This window comes from Somniosus microcephalus, chromosome 21, assembly GCF_052327205.1.
Source record: "Somniosus microcephalus isolate GS21.2 chromosome 21, FLI_Smic_1.0, whole genome shotgun sequence".
Lineage (NCBI taxonomy): Eukaryota > Metazoa > Chordata > Chondrichthyes > Squaliformes > Somniosidae > Somniosus > Somniosus microcephalus.
This window is the reverse complement of record NC_141007.1, coordinates 45,852,519-45,872,155: the sequence shown is the minus strand read 5'-3', so window position 1 is coordinate 45,872,155 and position 19,637 is coordinate 45,852,519. Positions and strand designations below refer to the sequence as shown.

At 44.3% G+C, this 19,637-nt stretch overlaps 1 protein-coding gene across 1 annotated transcript in view; it reads right to left on the bottom strand.

The window, feature by feature from the left end:
* mgat5b (alpha-1,6-mannosylglycoprotein 6-beta-N-acetylglucosaminyltransferase B) overlaps positions 1-9,129 on the bottom strand; it is a 1,090,939-nt gene extending 1,081,810 nt beyond the window's left edge. Inside the window, exons 1-2 of the mRNA XM_085963547.1 lie at positions 8,479-9,129; positions 6,446-6,573 (exon numbers count right to left, since the gene is read on the bottom strand). Coding sequence (XP_085819673.1) covers positions 6,446-6,573; positions 8,479-8,561 — 211 coding nt within the window. The 5' untranslated portion in view covers positions 8,562-9,129. The remainder of the gene's footprint in view (positions 1-6,445; positions 6,574-8,478) is intronic.
* Positions 9,130-19,637: the final 10,508 nt, after the last annotated feature.

The window sequence follows — 19,637 nt, the reverse complement described above, 5'->3', positions numbered from 1 at the left end:
CCCTACTGTCCAGGAGGAAGAGCTGGAGGACTCCTCAGGGGATGCTGCATCCTCATCCTCTGAGGAAGCAGAGTCAGCAGAAATGAGCACACCCAGCACCAGCGCAGAGATGCACACCTCAGTGGGTCGTTTGCGAGATAGAGTAGTGTTGTCACCTGGTGTATCACAGCTCACAAGTGAGCAAGAGCAGATGGTGGAGACAGGGACAGCAGTGGAGAGTCCTCAGCAGAGGCTGCAGGGCTCTCCTAGCACTGCTCAGCTGCATGTAGACTTTGAGCTTCGGGGGCCATCCAAAAAGAGAGCGGTGCTGGAGTTTCAGGAACAAGTGCAGGAGGCTCTGACTGGGTTTGAAACCACGGTGACAGCGAGTATGCAAAGAATGGAGGAGTCCATCTCAAACACGAGTAATGCTGTGGTGCACACAATGGCGAATGTAGGTACCGCCATGGAAAGGACGGCAACCTCCATGGAGGACATAAATCGCCAGACTCAAACCAACATGGTGACTCTTCTAGATAGATGGTCAGCTATGGAGGATAGATGGGCATCTATCGTGGTGAGGAACCAGAGGTCCATGGACATCCCCGTTATGAGGACTGTCAATACAGAGACAGGTCCTCATGGCGCCACTGATGTGCAGCAAGGTGCTCTCCAGCTACTTGCTAGTAGAGAAGTGCAGGTGGCCCATAAAAGGGATGATGGTGGGAGGCGACATGCAAGTGGGGGCTCCTCTCCAAGCGGGGGCTCCTCTCCAAGCGCTCCAACTTCCATCCCCTTGCCAACCCCTCGGTCAGAGCCCCAGATGAGCACCAAGTGATGGCCGAGTCTGTCCCTGTGCAGCCGCAGGAGGAGCTGACCTTGGCGGGGCATTCACAGGCTCCAAAACCCAGAGGATGACTGCCAATGGCATCTGAGCGGGTGCAGCAGGGAAGTGAGCAGGCTGTACATCTGCTGAAGCCACAAGGGTAGCACCACATAGAAGCACACCTAAGAGAAAGCTGCACATAAATAATCACAAGGGTGTTCTGATAGAATTCAATGTTAAGTTTCTGTTCTTTTATTCTGTTGGAATAAATTAATGTGGTATGAATGTTTGACATCATTACCATATGTGTGCTCACAATTTGAGGTGGCACAGTGAAGGGTGGGGGCGTCATTTATGTCCAGCAATGCAGGTGACAGTGGATATAGAGTTAACACCATACACTTACAGCCTCAAGACAGAATGTGTCTCCCAAATCGTGAAATCAGCAATCTCTGACAGTTGAAATTGAGCACATGTGAGATTACATAATTACATAAGACATACGACACAGAAACAGGCCATTCGGCTCAACCAGTCCATGCCAGCGTTTATGCTCCACACGAGCCTCCTCCCATCTTTCCTCATCTAAATCTATCAGCATAACCCTCTATTCCCTTCTCCTTCATATGCTTGTCCAGCCTCCCCTTAAATGCATCCAGACTATTTGCAAGGATTAATCGGGGATAGTCAGCATGGCTTTGTCAAGGGTAAATCATGTCTGACAAATCTGATTGAATTTTTCGAGGGGGTGACTAGGGGGGTGGATGAGGGAAATGCTGTGGATGTGGTTTACATGGACTTCAGTAAAGCTTTTGACAAAGTCCCGCATAGGAGACTGGTCAAGAAGGTAAGAGCCCATGGGATCCAGGGTGCCTTGGTGCGTTGGATCCTAAACTGGCTGAGTGGCAGGAGGCAGAGGGTGATGGTCGAAGGTTGCTTTTGTGACTGGAAGCCTGTGTCCAGTGGGGTACCTCAGGGATCGGTGCTGGGTCCCTTGTTGTTTGTGATCTACATAAATGACTTGGATGAGAATGTAAAAGGTATGATCAGTAAGTTCGCAGACGACACGAAAATTGGTGGGGTGGTAAATTGCGAGGAGGAAAGCCTCAGGCTACAGGACGATATAAACGGGTTGGTCAGATGGGCGGAAAAGTGGCAAATGGAATTTAACCCTGAAAAGTGCGAGGTGATGCATTTTGGACGGACAAATAAGGTAAGGGAATACACAATGAGTGGTAGGACCCTAGGAAGTACAGAGGGTCAGAGGGACCTTGGTGTACATGTACATAGATCCCTGAAGGCAGCGGAACAGGTAGATAAGGTGGTTAAAAAGGCATATGGGATACTTGCCTTCATTAGCCGAGGCATGGAATATAAGAGCAGGGAGGTTATGATGGAGCTGTACAAAACGCTGGTGAGGCCACAGCTGGAGTACTGTGTGCAGTTCTGGTCGCCTCACTATAGGAAGGATGTGATTGCTTTGGAGAGGGTGCAGAGAAGATTCACCAGGATGTTACCTGGGATGGAGCGCCTCAGCTATGAAGAGAGGTTGGACAGGCTGGGGTTGTTTTCCTTGGAGCAAAGAAGGCTGAGGGGGGACCTGATTGAGGTGCACAAAATGATGAGGGGCATAGATAGGGTAGATAAAGAGGAACTTTTCCCCTTAGTAGGGGGGTCAATAACAAGGGGGCATAGATTCAGGATAAGGGGCAGGAGATTTAGAGGGGATTTGAGGAGGAACTTTTTCACCCAGAGGGTGGTTGGAATGTGGAACTCAATGCCTGAAAGGGTGGTAGAGGCAGGAACCCTCACAACATTCAAGAAGCATTTGGATGAGCACTTGAAATGCCATTGCATACAAGGCTATGGACCAAATGCTGGAAAATGGGATTAGACTGGACAGGGATGGATGGGCGGCGCGGACACGATGGGCCGAAGGGCCTCTTTCTGTGCTGTAAAACTCCATGACTCTATGACTCTATGACCACTCCCGGTGGTAGCGAGTTCCACATTCTCACTATTTGGGTAAAGAAGTTACCTCTGAATTCCCTATTGGATTTCTTGGTGACTATCTTATATTGATGGCCTCCAGTTATGCTCTTCCCCACAGGTGGAAACATTCTCTCTCTATCCACTCTATCAAAATCTTTCATAATTTTAAAGAACTCTATTAGGTCACCCCTCGGCCTTTTTTCAAGAGAAAAGAGACCCAGCCTGTTCATCCTTTCCTGATATGTATACCCTCACATTTCTGGTATCATCCTTGTAAATTTTCTCTGCACCCTTTCCTGTGCCTCTATATTCTTTGTATAATATGGCGACCAGAACTGTACGCAGTGTGGCCTAACCAAGGTTCGATACAGGTTTAGCACAACTGCCCTACATTTCAATTCTATCCCTCTAGAAATAAACCCTAGTGCTTGGTTTGCTTTTTTTATGGCCTTGCTAACCTGTGTCGCAACTTTTAGTGATTTGTGTATTTGTACTCAGAGATCCCTTTGTTCCTTTACCCCACCTAGACTCGCACCCTCCAAGTGATAAGTGACCTCCCTATTCTTCCTACCAAAATGTAATACCTCACATTTATCTGTGTTGAACTTCATTTGCCAATTATATGCCCATTCTGCAAGTTTATTAATGTCCTCCTGTAACTTGTTGCTGTCCTCCTCAGTATTGACTATCCTCCCCAATTTGGTGTCATCCGCAAATTTAGAAATTGTGTTTTTGATTCCTAAGTCTAAATCATTAATGTAAATTGTGAACAACAGTGGTCCCAGCACTGATCCTTGTGGAACACCACTACCCATCTCCTGCCACTGTGAATAGCTACCTTTTACTCCCACTCTCTGCTTTCTGTCCTGAAGCCAGCCAGCAATCCATTCTGCTACTTGTCCCCTGACTCCGCATTCTCTGACCTTGTTCATCAGTCTATTATGGGATACCTTAGAGAGTGCAGCTTTTAGACTGCATTTGCAGCTGTGAAGTATCCAGCTCATTGGTCCTCCCGACACACTTACCTGGCGTGATATCCGAACGTCGTGAAAACCGTTGAAAATTTTGGAAAATAGGAAAAGGCTGTCAAATTAGCAGTTAACAAGCACTTAACAAGGAGTTAAGTGCCTTGAATCCCTTACCCGCCGCTTGGTGTCGGATCTGTTGTGAAATTGCAGACCCGACACTCTTGAAACCAACCCGCCGTCAATCATTGCAACTTTAACAGCTGAACCGCCTCCGAACTCCACCCCCTCTGAGCGTTGGCAAAATCGCGGCCTTAGAGTGAGAGCAGAAGGAAAGACAGTGGCGCTGAGGCCAGGGAGTGGAAGTGACAAGAAAGGACAGGAGACAACAGGAAAAAGGAACAAAGGGAAGTACACTGGCACCCAAGATGGAGGGGACTCAGGAGTGGGAGAGGTGGCAGGATTTTACATCAAGCGAGAGACCCAATTTGACAGTCCTCAGGTGGGCGACATTGTGAAGAACAGCAACAAGATACCATCTACTTTGGACTGGACTGAGGAGAACTCAATCAAAGGTAAGTGCAATTAATTAATAGATATATTTTTGAGAATGACAGGCAGATATGAGGAAATAGCGGGACTGAAAAAGTGCTGGAAATGGAATGTACAACAGGAAGAGTTATACTTACGGGATGTACATGACAGTTAATGATACAGATTGGTATAATTCCTCATATTTTTAGAAAAAACATTCCTACTGCTTAAGTATTCTTATGTTAGAAAAATCATATAAATTCCCCTTTGGCTGTCACATCAATTTTGATGTTGTAGCATTTGATTTCATAAATTTCCTCAACAATGGTTGCCACTAGCACAGTTTATGCTTTGGCAGTAACGGTAAACCTAAAGCTTCTTATTCCTTCGTGCTGCTGGTAATACAGAGAATAATAAATAGTGTGAGTTATTATAAGGCAGACATCTAGTCGAGTGATCAAATAACTTCATAAACAGTGAGAACAAAGTTCAACTAGCTTGCAACCATCATTTGAATCCTGAGGATTAGATTAAGTCTTGAAACACTGATATAATTTCCTGATGATATTGGTGTTCAGATTTTATGCTGAGGCTTCACTCTGGGTTTTTTTCAGGCACTGAGAGATACAACAATGGAAGTAAGGCCAAATGCAAATAATAGCAAAATTGGTCAGGAAAATTGGGATAGCCCATAGCAATGGCATGGTTACAGATAAAATGAAAGAGGGTTTGATTTCTCAAACATTATTATAAAAAGCATCCATCAAACCTGTGCATAATTTATCATGATGTCAGAGTGCATGACATCAATATAACCATAGACCAGCACCCAACATCTAAAATGTCAGTGGTAAACTTGGACAGGCAAAACTAAGAGCATTGGAAATTTGGAAAATGTTCCCAGTGACGACAGGCTGCAATTGAAATACAATTTGAACTGCAAAATAGAGTTTCAGCAGAGGCGTAAGCACAACACTAGGTCAAAAAGTCAACCTGTTGTGGTCAGGTTCAACTGAATATCATATTGGCTCAGAATTTTGCCAAATCAAGCGAATCTCCAACGTCCAGCAACAGTGATGTCATCAAGCAGGCTGAGCAGCCAATCACATTGATGAATTCTCACAGGCAGCAAACCAGGAAGTAAAATGCAAAAATTCTAAATTACTTTTTATAAATTTTACAGAGAGCGAAATAAAGATTGGGACATACACATAGGATTATGGTAGAAGTTTAAATATCATAAACAAACTTCTTTTAAAAATTATTATTTTAAAACCATGTAATTCTTAATCATATTAATGGAAAAATTTCCACAAATAAAAAATTAGTTTTTCAGGGCCAGAACGGTTGTTCAGCAGTCAATACGCTGTTAAAAGCCAAGTTAACCTCTTTCAACAAGGCTCAACTTTTTCGGGGGGTTTAACAGCAATATTCCAGCGTAATATGGAAACTTTTCGCCAGGAACTGTGATTTGAATTGATTGCCAACTCTGGGAGTTCCACAGCACAACCTGTGGAGAAGCGTAGAATCACTGACAGCAACTTCTAGGTTTCTGCGTTTATCTACGCATGCGCTGATTCTAGAGCTTGCTGTCACTTTCAGAGGAGTAATGACGGCAAACGCTGACAGTTTCATCATCATTACCATCACAAAATCCGGGCCATAGGCTTTAATATCGTGCAGCCTATTGATTGGTCTATATGCACCACTACCAATAATGAAACTGTTTCCATGGCTGAAGATATTGGATCAGCATACTGAAGAAAGTACATGGGATTGGGTATCTCATACCCAATCCTTAAGGCAATTAATTAACAGATGGGTATAAGGGGGCACTTATGCAGCTACTTTCACACTGATGCGAAGTGGATTGGGTGCACATCAATGCAAAAGTAGCAGTGCAATTGAATACTACTGAATGCACTACAGCTGCGACATGTGAGACACCAGCCTAAAAAAGTTATAATATGGCTTGCAATTAGAAATAAAAGGTCCATGTCAGACACTAAAACTATTTTTAGCTTTCAACCACTCTAGCCTTACACAAATTTAAAATCTAGTTGGTGCCCCAAATCCTTGAACTTTATCATAAATGGATAGCATTGAATAAATTAATCTGTAGTGGCATTTAGCATAAATCTGCATTTACCTTCAGATTTGATGCCTAATTGTCTGATGCCAAAGGGTGAGTCTCCCAGTCTCTTGCCTGAAAACTGTCCGCCAAGGGAGGTCATTATAAAACAGAGGGTGAAGAATCCAATCCCAGCCACAAATATCCTAGAACCAAGCAGAAAGCATGTCACACTAAAATATAATGTCAGGTCTTATGGTTCACCATTGTCTGTGATTACTGAAAATACAGTGTTGTATGACTGGTTGTATGTATACGTGTTATGGTGATTTACAATTTTGTTTTATTAACTTGCAGCCTTTGAATATTTGTTTAAATGTAATACATACTTCATTCCAACTGAAAATTAGTAAATAATCGGATGCAATAACATAGATATACTGCCTGAATAGCATACTGTTCCCTTCCATTTTCCTTATGTACTAAGAAAAGAGTAACAGATATTGAACTTCTGCTGACTATGCACATATAATGAATCTTAAAGATTTACATGGCATATCTGGGATCACAACTGTTATTTGTAATAGGTTTTAAGAAAATAATTTTTTTTTAAATTTTAGTTACAAGGCTTAAAGGAACAATACCCTTTTGTTCAATCAACACTTGCGCTTAGTTTCATTCTAGCCTAACCCTTCATTTCATTGTTGGTTTTCTGGCAGGAGGTGAAGTGGGTGAATAATTTAAAACATGACAGAGATTGTGTGGAAGCACATCCCCAAATTACTTATTCTGAGATATACCAGAGTCATCCTAGGGTAGGCATAGTAACAGATATAACAGTGATCCTATTACTTTTGTCACCGTACCACATGTTGTCAATGAAATAAGATCAAGTCCAGTTCTTGAAGAACATGTAGGTATTGAGTACCTGAAACTGTAAGCCAGGAAAAGGTGCAGCAGCTCTTTCTCATTTTTACATTTCTCTTATTAAAAATATTTTCCCTGAAAACAATGAATTCCCCCATCCACAATTCTCAATTTCTAGCATTAACAGCATGAGTCAGGCAGGATTATTCCTGCACATTTGTCAACAATGAAACACATTCCATTTTATAAACCATTTAAATATTGTTAAACATGTCATCTTGTATTTCATATTGACATACAATAACAGAAATGTCTATTAAATATTAAAAATCACACTCTAGGGCATTCTTTTCCAATACTTTCCCCAAGCATAATGGTGTGAATTTGCAATCAGGGAGCAATTTAATCCTTTGCAAAGTTGATCAATTTAAGTAACAGTTCTGGCTTATTCCTATTAATAATTGAAATCAATAATAATGTAATTATTAACAATATTTTAAAACATATCCTTTTTTAAATTCAGCTTTAATACAGATTTATGAAACACTATCAGTTTACATATTTACATGGCATTTCATACGCTGATATTTTAGAGATTTGTGTTGCTTTTTTTGAATGGAACTGGACAAACTTCAAGCAACTCGCCGCCCGCCCCCCCCCCCCACCGGCTTCCTGGACCTGTGCTTAACACCATCACCCCCAGAAATAGCCCACAGAAACAAGACCAATCACTACAGAATGTGTTGTGAAAGACAAGCAGCACCCCATAGCGGGAAGGTGAGTGATCCCAATGTGACTAGCCAGCTGCCCAGCTCCTGCTCCCCCTCCCCCTGCCCTCCAGCCAAAACTCCACAGCTCACCCTTTATGTTTTAAATGTAACTTTCTATGAAAGAAAAACATATGGAGAAGAAGATCTCGTCTGGCTTTCTTGGACTTGTCTCAAACCTCATTTCAACACTCAATAGAAAGCACATTCAGTTCAGGGTGATCTCAGAGCACCACTGAACTAAGCACTGGAGGGTTTACTATTATAGAGATGTTTCCTTTTTATAAAATGAAAAACGTAAACCACGATTCATAACAGTGCAATACAGAACACCAGCTGTTGCAATGAGAGTAAAGTGCAAGTTTTGCTTTACACAAACATTGTAGACAGAGTTCCACACAAGTTACATCAATCATCTGTAAATAATGCAAAATAATTTCACAGATGTAATTGAAAAAAACTTGAAGATAAACTTACCTGAAAGGCCTTAAGGTTACAAGGAACCTTCTCACCATTATTTTACCATCTGAATTTGTAGAATTTTTTGAAAGCAAAAACATCTTTCTGTCTGAGAAACATAAATATTATCTTCTAATATAAACTTGTCTAATGTCAAATGATTTAATTTTTCAATATCAGACTTTGTTTATAGTACAGATTTAGAAGACACCGGGAGATTTTTCAGGTCAAAGCAAATAAAATCCTTCCACAACTTTTGATTTGCTGGATTTAAAACCAATCTGCCAGGTTTCCCAGCTCCAGTGTGAGTCGTTGTTCAAGCTGAAGTGATGCTGCTTCTAGCTTTATGGTGACTTTTTCAGGAAGTAGTGATGAATACAAGATGCCGAAGATAGCCCCAAATTAACAGCTAAACAAGAGTCAAGGAGACTGCAGGTAGAAAGCACCTTAGTTGCTTGAAGGTTGCCTCGTCTCATGATCAGAGCTTGCTGCTATTCAGAGCCATATGACTATTGCATTGACACACTTAGGCAGGGCATCCTCAGAGTCCCCCGGGGTGAGAATCATGCTGATTTTTGCACAGCCGCCAGATCTAATACAAGCAGCCACCAACAACCTCGGCATTCAACCCTTTGGACAAATGATTAGGGTTGGGGATAAGAGGCTGACTGACAGATCACAATCCAACCAGGATAGCTAGAATGCATCAGCCTCTCTATCATAGCTGCTTTATTTCTTTCACAAACCATGAGATACCACATTATCGTGATGCAAAAATAGTGCTACAGCATCACCTAGTGTTCTGGGGGTGTTCCTTTTGTACATTAATTCACTTTGTATTTTAACTCAATATGTTCTTACCTATACAGGTACTGTGTGTTTTCTACATTACGAATTATGCTAAAATTCTGAAAAATACAAGAAAACAGGATGCCATAAATGTTCACGGCAAACATTTCAAAAGGAAAAAAATCTGAAATACTCATTCATATTTTATGTAAAATATTATCTTTTATTATATGTTATCCAATAAAAAATCTTCTCATTACAGCAAAACATTAAATTATTTTGGAAAATTTTAAAGGATTAATCCTAACATATATATAATTTTTTATTATTTTAAATCATGGTTCATACTCACCCTCATGCTAACTCAGTTATGTTCTTGCTTTAAACTGAGAAGGGGAAATGATCCTTCAAATGATTGGTCGCACTTCACCCTAAAATAATCATGGGTTAGGTACAGTAGTAGACACGATAGCCAACCTATTACATTTGTCATTGTGTTCTGAGCTGCAAATGATGCTGAGCAAGCTGCAGGTGGCAGCAATGTTCGGCCACAAAGCTTTTAAGCTGGCGTGAAGCTATACATAAATAGGCCTGAATGAAGAGCAGGAACACTCCTGTTTTTGCATTTCTAATTTTAAAGGTACATTTTTGGGGGAAAAATGACCAGTCTGTTTTTATATTTTATTAGTGGCAACGTTTCTATATTATACCTTGTTTATATGAAGCTCATATCTGGAATCAGGAGTAAGATCTCAGTGAGTGGAACTGCTGTATTTACTGAGAGGCACTTCAAAAATAAGCTCCAATTGTTTGAGACCATCAAAATCAGCTTTCTCCTGACATGGAAGTGCCCACATCAGCAGCAAGGAGGGCTGGCCTCGCTGAATATTGCAAGGGACAGTTCCTCCACTTCACTAAAATAGGCTCCCTGCAAATGGAAAGTATATGCAGACAATCAGGGCATGAGCAAAATCCAGTCAGCTAGCAGTTCTTAAACGGCTGCTGCTGCCCCTTAAAAGGGAGACAATGTTTGGCTCTGCAAACAAACCATCTGCTGTGTGAGGTATGGCTGCTAAAAGCAATGTAGGCAAAACTACCCCCTTCACTGAAGATGATTTGAAATTCCTGCTGCAGCAGTGTAGCAAGGTAGGGTAGCTCTTTTTGAATCAGAAGGCCACCCTCCTGTGAAGACGCAAGTACAAGCTGCACGGAGGGAAGTGGCAGAGAAAATGAATGCAGGTGTGTCATATCTGTGAGCAAATGAGAAAGTAGCTTTCCAGTATCAGAAGTGTCAACATAAGTGCCCTTTGCAAGCAGGCTTGCTCTTCGCCTATGTAAGACATAAGCCAAATGGAAATAATTTTCTTCTGCGCCTTCAGAGAGAGAGCATGCAGAAAACATTGAATCTTTTTTGCTGCGCTCTTGCACATAACAGAAGGTGGAGGACACAATAGCACTGGGGTTACAGTAATACCTTACACATAGCAATTCCAATTTCTTCTTGCATAGTGCATTACCTGCAGAAACACCATGCTAGTTCATTTACAAAGTCTAACTCTCGAGAGGGAGGTGACCTGGGATCAAAGATACTATTTGGCCTGCTTGGGGAGTTAGTAATGTGTTCCTTACTGTGTTCTACTTACAGGCCAATGCTGCACACAACCACAAAGAGAGGACAAGGAAATGCAGAGGGTTCAGCCGTCATATGGTTGCCAACCCTCCCGGATTGCCCAGGAGTCCCTCGGAATGAGGCATGGTTCTTCCAGCCACTGCGAGCGACCTGGGAGAAATTTGTGCTTTAAATTTCCCACCGCATTAGAACTTTGGAAGATTATAGTTAGGACATCTGCAATGTGCTCAACTACTTCCTTTAAAACCCTGGGATGGAAACCATCTGGTCCTGGGGATTTGTCACTCTTAGTGCCATTATTTTCTTCATTACTGTTATTTTACTTACATTAATTTTATTGAGTCCCTGTCCCTGATTCAATATTAGTTGCCTTGGGATTTCCGGCATGCTGTCCTCTTCCTCTACTGTAAATACTGACGCAAAGTAATTATTCAACATGTCCGCCATTTCGCTTTCAGTTTTTAAGGAGCCACTATTGCTCCTGACTACCCTCTTTTACCTTAATTGTAAAAAAGTGTTGATTTTGATATCACTTGCAAGTTTCTTTTCATACTCCCCTTTTGTAGCTCTTACTATCTGTTTTGTGAGCCTTTGCTGTTCTTTGTATCTTTCCCATTCGCCAGGATCTGTGCTATTTTTTGCATTTCTTTATGTGTTTTCTTTTAGTTTTATTTCCTCTAAGGTTCCCCCCTGCCCAAGCCTTGAACTTACATCTTGCTCCAGTTTTTCTCTGATCTCCCCTCATGAACTCTCCACGCTCATCTTGTCCATGAGACACACTTCCTGCTCGCTTGATCCTATTCCCACCAAACTGCTGGCCACCCAACTTTCTTTTCTGGCTCCCATGTCAGCTGACATTGTTAACAGTTCCCTCTCCTCAGGTACTGTCCCCCTCTCCCTCAAATCTGCTGTCATCACCCCTCTCTTCAAAAAAACAACCCTTGACCCTACCACCCTTGCAAACTACTGCCCCATCTCCAACCTCTCTTTCCTCTCCAAAGTCCCTGAACGTGTTGTCACCTCCCAAATCCGTGCCCATCTTTCCAGCAATTCCATGTTTGAATCCCTCTAATCAGGTTTCCACCCTTGCCACAGTACTGAAACAGCTCTCATCAAAGTCACAAATGATATCCTTTGTGACTGTGACAAAGGTAAACTATCCCTCTTCGTCCGTCTTGACTTGTCTGCAGTCTTTGACACATTTGACCACTCCATCCTTCTCCAACGCCTCTCCAACACCGTCCAGCTGGGTGGGACTGCACTCGCCTGGTTCCATTCTTATCTATCTAATCATAGCCAGAGAATCACCTGCAACAGCTTCTCTTCCCGCTCCCGCATCGTTACCTCTGGTGTCCCTCATGGATCTATCCTTGGCCCCCTCATATTTCTCATCTCCATGTTGCCCCTTGGCAACATCATCCGAAAACACAGCATCAGTTTCCACATGTACGCTGATGACACCCAGCTCTACCTCACTACCACTTCTCTCGACCCCACCACAGTCTCTAAATTGTCAGACTGCTTGTTCAACATCCAGTTCTGGATGAGCAGAAATTTTCTCCAATTAAATATTGGGAAGACCGAAGCCATTGTTTTCGGTCCCTGCCACAAACTCCGTTCCCTAGCCACTGACTCCATCCCTCTCCCTAACCTCTGTCTGAGGCTGAACCACACTGTTCACAACCTTGGTGTCATATTGGACCCTGAAATTAGCTTCCGACCACATATCCGCAGCATAACTAAGACTGCCTATTTCCACCTCCATAACATCGCCCGTCTCAACCCCTGCCTCAACATATCCACTGCTGAAACTCTCATCCATTCCTTTGTTACCTCTAGACTTGACTATTCCAATGCACTCCTGGCTGGCCTCCCACATTCTACCCTATGTGAACTTGAGGTGATCCAAAACTCGGCTGCCCGTGCTCTAACTTGCACCAAGTCCCATTCACCCATCGCCCCTGTGCTTGCTGACCTACATTGGCTCCCGGTTAAGCAACGCCTTGATTTCAAACTTCTCATCCTTGTTTTCAAATCCCTCCATGGCCTCGCCCCTCCCTATCTCTATATTCTCCTCCAGCCCCACAACCGCCCCCCCCCCGAGATATCTGCGCGCCTCTAATACTGCCCTCTTGAGCATCCCTGATTATAATCACTCAACCATTGGTGACTGTGCCTTCTGTTGCCTAGGCCCTAAGCTCTAGAATTCTCTGCCTAAACCTCTCCGCCTCTCTACCTCTCTTTCCTCCTTTAAGACACTCCTTAAAACCTACCTCTTTGACCAAGCTTTTGGTCACCTGCCCTAATTTCTCCTTATGTGGCTCGGTGCCAATTCTTTTTGTCTTTTAATACTCCTGTGCAGCGCCTTGGGACGTTTTACTACATTAAAGGAGCTATATAAATACAAGTTGTTGTTGCTGTTGTGGGGGTGGTTTTACGCTGTCCCTTTACCTCTTTCTTTGTCCATGGCTGTTTTTTTTGGCAAGTAGCGCTCTTGTCTCTCAGGGGTATAAACTGGTTCTGTATCACCTTAAATTCCACTGCCTGCTTACTTCTCGTTATATCCTCTCTTATCATTGAAGTGATTTCATCTTTAATCACTAAGGCTACTCCTCCCTCTCAGCCATTTCCCCTATCTTTCCTGTAAATCTTATAACCTGGTATATTCAGTTCCCAGTCCTGGCTGTCTTGCAGCCATGTCTCAGTAATGGCTACCATGTCATACCCTCCAATTGGAATTTGCGCCTGCAGTTCATTCAATTAATTCCTTAAACTCTGTGCGTTTGTATAAAGAACGCTTATTTGGGCCACACACCCGAGAGTGTCCTTCGGCTCTAATGTTTTTACTCACTTGTTTCTTATTTCTCTCACCTGGTTTAATCACTTTACATCTTTTAGTTTTCCCTCTACATGTAGTGCCTAAAGCACAATTTCTGACTGTTACTCTATTCTCTTCCCTTTCGTTTGTTTATGAACTACTATTTTTACTACAATTTCCACCTGAGCTATCCCCCCATTTACTAGTTTAAAGTCCTAGTGAACGCCCTATTTATCCTCTCCGCTAGGACCCTAGTCCCAGAACGGTTCAGGTGGAGCCCATCCCAACGGTACAGTTCCTTCCTGTCCCAATACTGGTCCCAGTGCCCCATGCAATGGAACCCCTCTTTCCCACACCACTCCTTTAGCCACGTGTTCACTTCCCGAATCAGCTTATCCCTACACCAATTTTCATGTGGCTCAGGTAATAATCCAGAGATTATAACCCTTGAGGTCCTGTTCTTTAATTTAGCTCCTAGTTTCTGGTACTCCCCAAACAGGACCTCTTGCCTACTCTTCCTTATTTTGTTGGTCCCAACATGGACCACAATGACTGGATCCTCCCCCTCCCTCTCCAGTATCCTTTCAAGCCAGTTCGAGATGTCCCTCACCCTGGCACCAGTTAGGCAACATACCATGTGGGACTCTTGATCCTGCTTACAAAGGATGCTATCTGTCCCCCTAATTATAGAATCCCCTACAACTACCACATTACACTTCCTCTCCTCATCCTCCTCCTCCCTTAAGACAGCCTCCTGCTCCAAAGTGCCATGGTCCTCATTCTGGCTGTCTTTCCGACAGTCTTTATCCTTATCCTCACAAGTAGCAAGTACATTGTACCTGTTGGATAGGATCAGTTTCTGCAGATCCTCGTTCCCTTTCTTATCTGGGTTCCCCTTACACTGCACACTATCGGTCACACCAACCCCATTCTGATCCTGCACCTCTCTACGAGGTGTGACCGAGGTCTGGAGCAAACTGAGATCACCTCTCATTCTTCTAAACTCCAGAGAGTACAGGCCCAACCTGCTCATTTTCTCCTCATAGGACAACCCTCTCATCCCAGGGATCAATCTAGTGAATATTTGTTGCACCGCCTCTAAGGCATGTACAGGAAACTCTCGTTTAAACGGCACCTAACTATCCAGAATTCTCTATTAACCAGCAAAATTCTCACTCCGAAAACAACACCTCAATAACCGGTAATGTTGCCGAGTCCGAGTCTCCCGCAGTGGCCGAGTTAGTCAGTGGGGGTAGTTCTCCAAACTGCCACTGTGGTGTATGTAACTTGTTCCACCTTAAGAGAACTTAAACCTGTTCCACCTTAAGAGATGTACTACTTTCTCTGGCTGCTGTATATGGTAATACCGCTGGTGACCACACCGGTATATAAGTGCTGTGTAGTAATTTGCTGGGTAGTACAGCCCTAACCTCCGAATAGTAAAGACCTATTGAAAAGTTATTCTTGTAGTCTGTGTCAGTAATTGACCTTAAATATAACTGGAACACACAGACTTAACAGTGGCGACGAGTCCGATCTTACCCTACGGCAGTTTACATCCACAGCAGCTTCGTCCTCAGAACGGGCGTCGAGAAGAGGCATCCACCCTCATCATCCTGCTGAACAGCACGTCGCGCGGGAGGCATCGAGGACCCGGAGTGAAGAAGAGAAATTCTGAACTCGAAGCCCCCATCAGTGGCAGACAGCTATCTTCCTTCTACCACAGTGGTGGGTAAGCCAATCAGCGAAAGTCGGCCGCGTTGGCTGTAGCGAAGGGGAGGGAAGACGGAGGAAAGAGGGCGGTGAAATCGACCGCGGCCGGTGAAAAGGGCCGGGCCGCATTCGGGCCGAAAGGCGCAGCGACTGGGGCAGCTGAAGGCGCGAGAGCCGCGGTGAATTCGAACGCAGCGGGTGCACATAACCGGGCTGCAAGAAGGGCTGCGAGGCGCGACGGCAGGGAAGCGCGAATGCCCACGGGAACCGCGGTGGAGTAGAAGCAGCGTCGGGGGAGTTGTTAACAACTGGGGAGGCGAGACCGGCAGCAGCACAGCAATCGCCATTGCAGCCAGCGGGTGAAGAAGATGAGCGCGGGAAAGACCGCCAAGCACGGGAAGCCGCCATTTTGGAAAAAAAAAATTGCAATGATGCCTAAACATGGGAACATTAATACTTTTGATAGCGACATCGAAGATTGGACCACGTATGTAGAACGCATAGAAGTTTATTGTAGAGCAAATAAGATACCAGATGGGGAGAAAGCACTAACCTTATTAAACTTAATGGGTGCGAAGACATACGGGCAATTGAAACACCTTCTATCACCAGAGAAACCGGCGGATAAGACTTTCGCGGATATTGTTACCGTCCTGAAAAATCATTTAAGCCCCACGCCGCTGATGCTAGCGGAACGATTTAAATTTTACAGCAGAAAACAGCTGAAAGATGAAAGCAATGCTGAATTTTTAATTGAATTGCGTAAGCTAGCAAAGTACTGTCAGTTTGGAACAGGACTAACAGATGCGCTAAGAGATAAATTTGTGTGTGGATTGTTAAAAGAAGAGACACAAAAGCGACTGCTTGAGGAGAATGAGCTGACGCGTGATAAAGCTGTCGCTATGGCAGCACCGCACGAAGCCGCAGCGAGAGGCACGGCGGTAATGCAGCTACGGTCACCGGAACTCAGCACAAATCAAATGGTCTTGGGTACAGTAAAATGTTATCGTTGTGGAAAGACAACGCACGATCAGAACCAGTGCTGGTTCAAAAATAAGGAATGCAGAAAATGTGGCAGGCTTGGTCACATAGCTAAAGTATGCCGGTCAGGAGAGAAGACCAGCAACAAAAAGTCACCGCAGGGAAAGTACAGAAAGGTACACAAGGTGACAGAGAACAGTTCGAACGAACAGACGTCAGATTCAGACGCCAGCAGTAATGAACTGGGTAGCTTAAGAGTACACAACGTTGGTAAGGAAGCAGACCTCCAGACAATTTGGGTCACACTTCAGATAGCAGGAGTCTGAGTGAAGATGGAATTGGACACTGGATCGGCATTGACGGTCATGAATAAGAAAGATTACAAAAGGTTATTCCCACATATTCCCCTACGGGATACAGAGATTGTATTGAAAACATACACGGGGCAAAGAGTATACCCCATCGGAAAGATAGAGGTAAAGGTGGTCCACAAGGGCAAAGAAAGCTGAGGAATGGACTTATATGTGCTACCTGAAGGAGGTCTACCACTACTGGGACGGGAGTGGATTAGAAAAATGAATATGGACTGGCATTCCTTAAAAGCACTAACGGTAGATGCCAGGGAAACAGATGTCACACCTAAACGATTGTCCAGAATATTGGACGATGCTAAAGAGGTGTTCCAGCAGGGACTGGGAACACTGAGAGGAATTACGGCAAACATCAAGATTGAAGAACATGCACAACCAAAATTTTTCAAAGCCAGACCGATACCCTATGTGATACAACCTGCTGTGGAAGCGGAGCTGGAAGCGCTAGAACGTTCAGGAGTACTGTCTAAGGTAGACTGGAGTGAGTGGGCTACGCCCATTGTTCCCGTGATGAAACGTCCTTCGAGCAACAAGCCGGGAGAACCAGGGAAGGTTCGCATCTGTGGAGATTTCAAGATCACTGTTAATCCGGTGCTTCACACGGTGCAGTATCCGCTTCCGCGGATTGAGGATATCTTCGCTTCATTGTCGGGCGGGAAACACTTCACCAAGATAGACCTGGCGCAGGCGTACTTACAGATGGAAGTTGAGGAAGAGTCACGCCAGTACCTCACGATCAACACGCATAGAGGCTTGTACCGGTATAATAGACTGGTTTTTGGAGTGGCATCGGGTCCAGCAATTTGGCAGAGGGCCATGGAGCAGGTATTACAGGGAATTCCAGGCACACAATGTTACCTGGACGATATTCTGATTACAGGAGATGGTGGCGAGGAACACCTCGCAAATTTGGAACTGGTGCTCATCAGATTGAAAGAATATGGACTTCGAGTTAATCGGCAGAAATGTGAGTTCTTTCAGAAGCGGATCTCGTACTGTGGCCATGTCATTGACCAGGAGGGACTTCATAAGTCTCCTGACAAGATCGAAGCGGTTGTGAAGGCTCCCGCTCCGGTTAATGTATCTCAGTTGAGGTCGTTCCTAGGATTGATTAACTATTACCATAAGTTTCTGCCAAATTTATCCACGGTACTGCACCCGCTGAACGCTCTTTTGCAGAAGGGAGTACCATGGGAGTGGAGCGAGGACTGTAAGAAGGCCTTTCGCAAAAGCAAGGAATTGATAACCTCAGAGAAAGTGTTGGCTCACTTCAACCCAACACTGCCTATTCGTTTGGCTTGTGATGCTTCTCCATATGGTATTGGGGCAGTACTCTCACACAAGTTGCCAAATGGCACGGAGAGGCCAGTCGCGTTCGCATCCAGATCATTGACCTCCGCTGAGCGCAACTATGCTCAGATAGATAGGGAGGCTCTCAGCCTTGTGTGGGGAGTAAAGAAGTTTAATCATTACCTGCAGGGCCAAAAGTTTACACTTCTGACAGACCATCAGCCGTTGGTATCCATTTTTAACCCTAAGAAGGGTGTGTCGGTGATGACAGCACAGAGACTCCAGAGATGGTCCCTTTTCCTAGGGGCACATCAATATCAGATAGAATTCAAAGGTACAAAGCAGCATGGTAATGCTGATGGGCTGTCGCGCCTGCCACTACCTGAAGAAGAGGAGACAACAAAGGTTGACCCTGTTGAGTTATTTCACTCGACCATCATCGAGTGTTTACCAGTCACCAATGCAAGTATTGAAAGAGAAACCAGGAACGACCCGACACTGTCCCGAGTCTACGAGGTGACAGTGAAGGGATGGCCAGCACATGGTGATTCTCTGTTACTGGCATTCTCGGCAAGACGAGACCAGCTGTCCATCTGTCAAGGAACATTGATGTATGGAACGAGAGTGATTATTCCTCCTAAGTTAAGGGAAAGAGTTGTAAAGGAACTGCATGAAGGTCATCTGGGGGGAGTCAAGATGAAAAGCCTTGCTAGGGCTTATGTGTGGTGGCCGGGTATCGACCAACAGATAGAGGAGCTGACGAAAAGCTGCTCAGGGTGCCAAAAAGTGCAAAATGCACCTCCGATTGCACCGCTGCATCCATGGGAATGGCCTTCAGCCCCATGGCAACGCGTACATATTGACTTTGCTGGTCCATTCATGGACTCCATGTTTCTAATTGCGGTGGACGCACATTCTAAATGGCCAGAAGTGATCAAGATGACTACCACTACTTCAGAAAAGACAATTGCGGTGTTAAGAATGATATTCGCAAGGAACGGATTGCCAGAACAAATATGTTCCGACAACGGACCACAGTTCATGTCAGAAGAATTCCAAAAATTCTTAAAGAAGAATGGGGTGAAACATTATACCTCTGCCCCATATCATCCGGCTACAAATGGGTTGGCCGAGAGATTTGTACAAACATTCAAAAAGGCAATAAAGGCCATGAGCGAAGATCAGATTCCACTACAACATAAGGTGGACAAGTTTCTACTGGCATATCGAAACGCCGCTCATGCAGTGACAAACCAAAGTCCTGCCATGATGTTTTATAACAGGAGGTTGCGGTCCAGGTTGGACTTGTTAAAACCAAATGTGCGGAGGGAAGTTGAAAACAAACAGTTCCAGCATATAAATAACAAGACCACTCGGAGTTTCGAGGTAGGACAACCAGTGTTGGCCAGGGACTATGGAAACGAGAAATGGCAATCCGGAACAATTCGGGCCAGACAAGGACCCCTGATGTACACGGTAGATGTTGGTAAAAATGTAATACGGCGTCATGCTGACCAACTGGTAGAATCGAGAACAAGGGTCGAACCCATGGTTACGACAGAGACAACCGTGGAAGAAGTTAGTG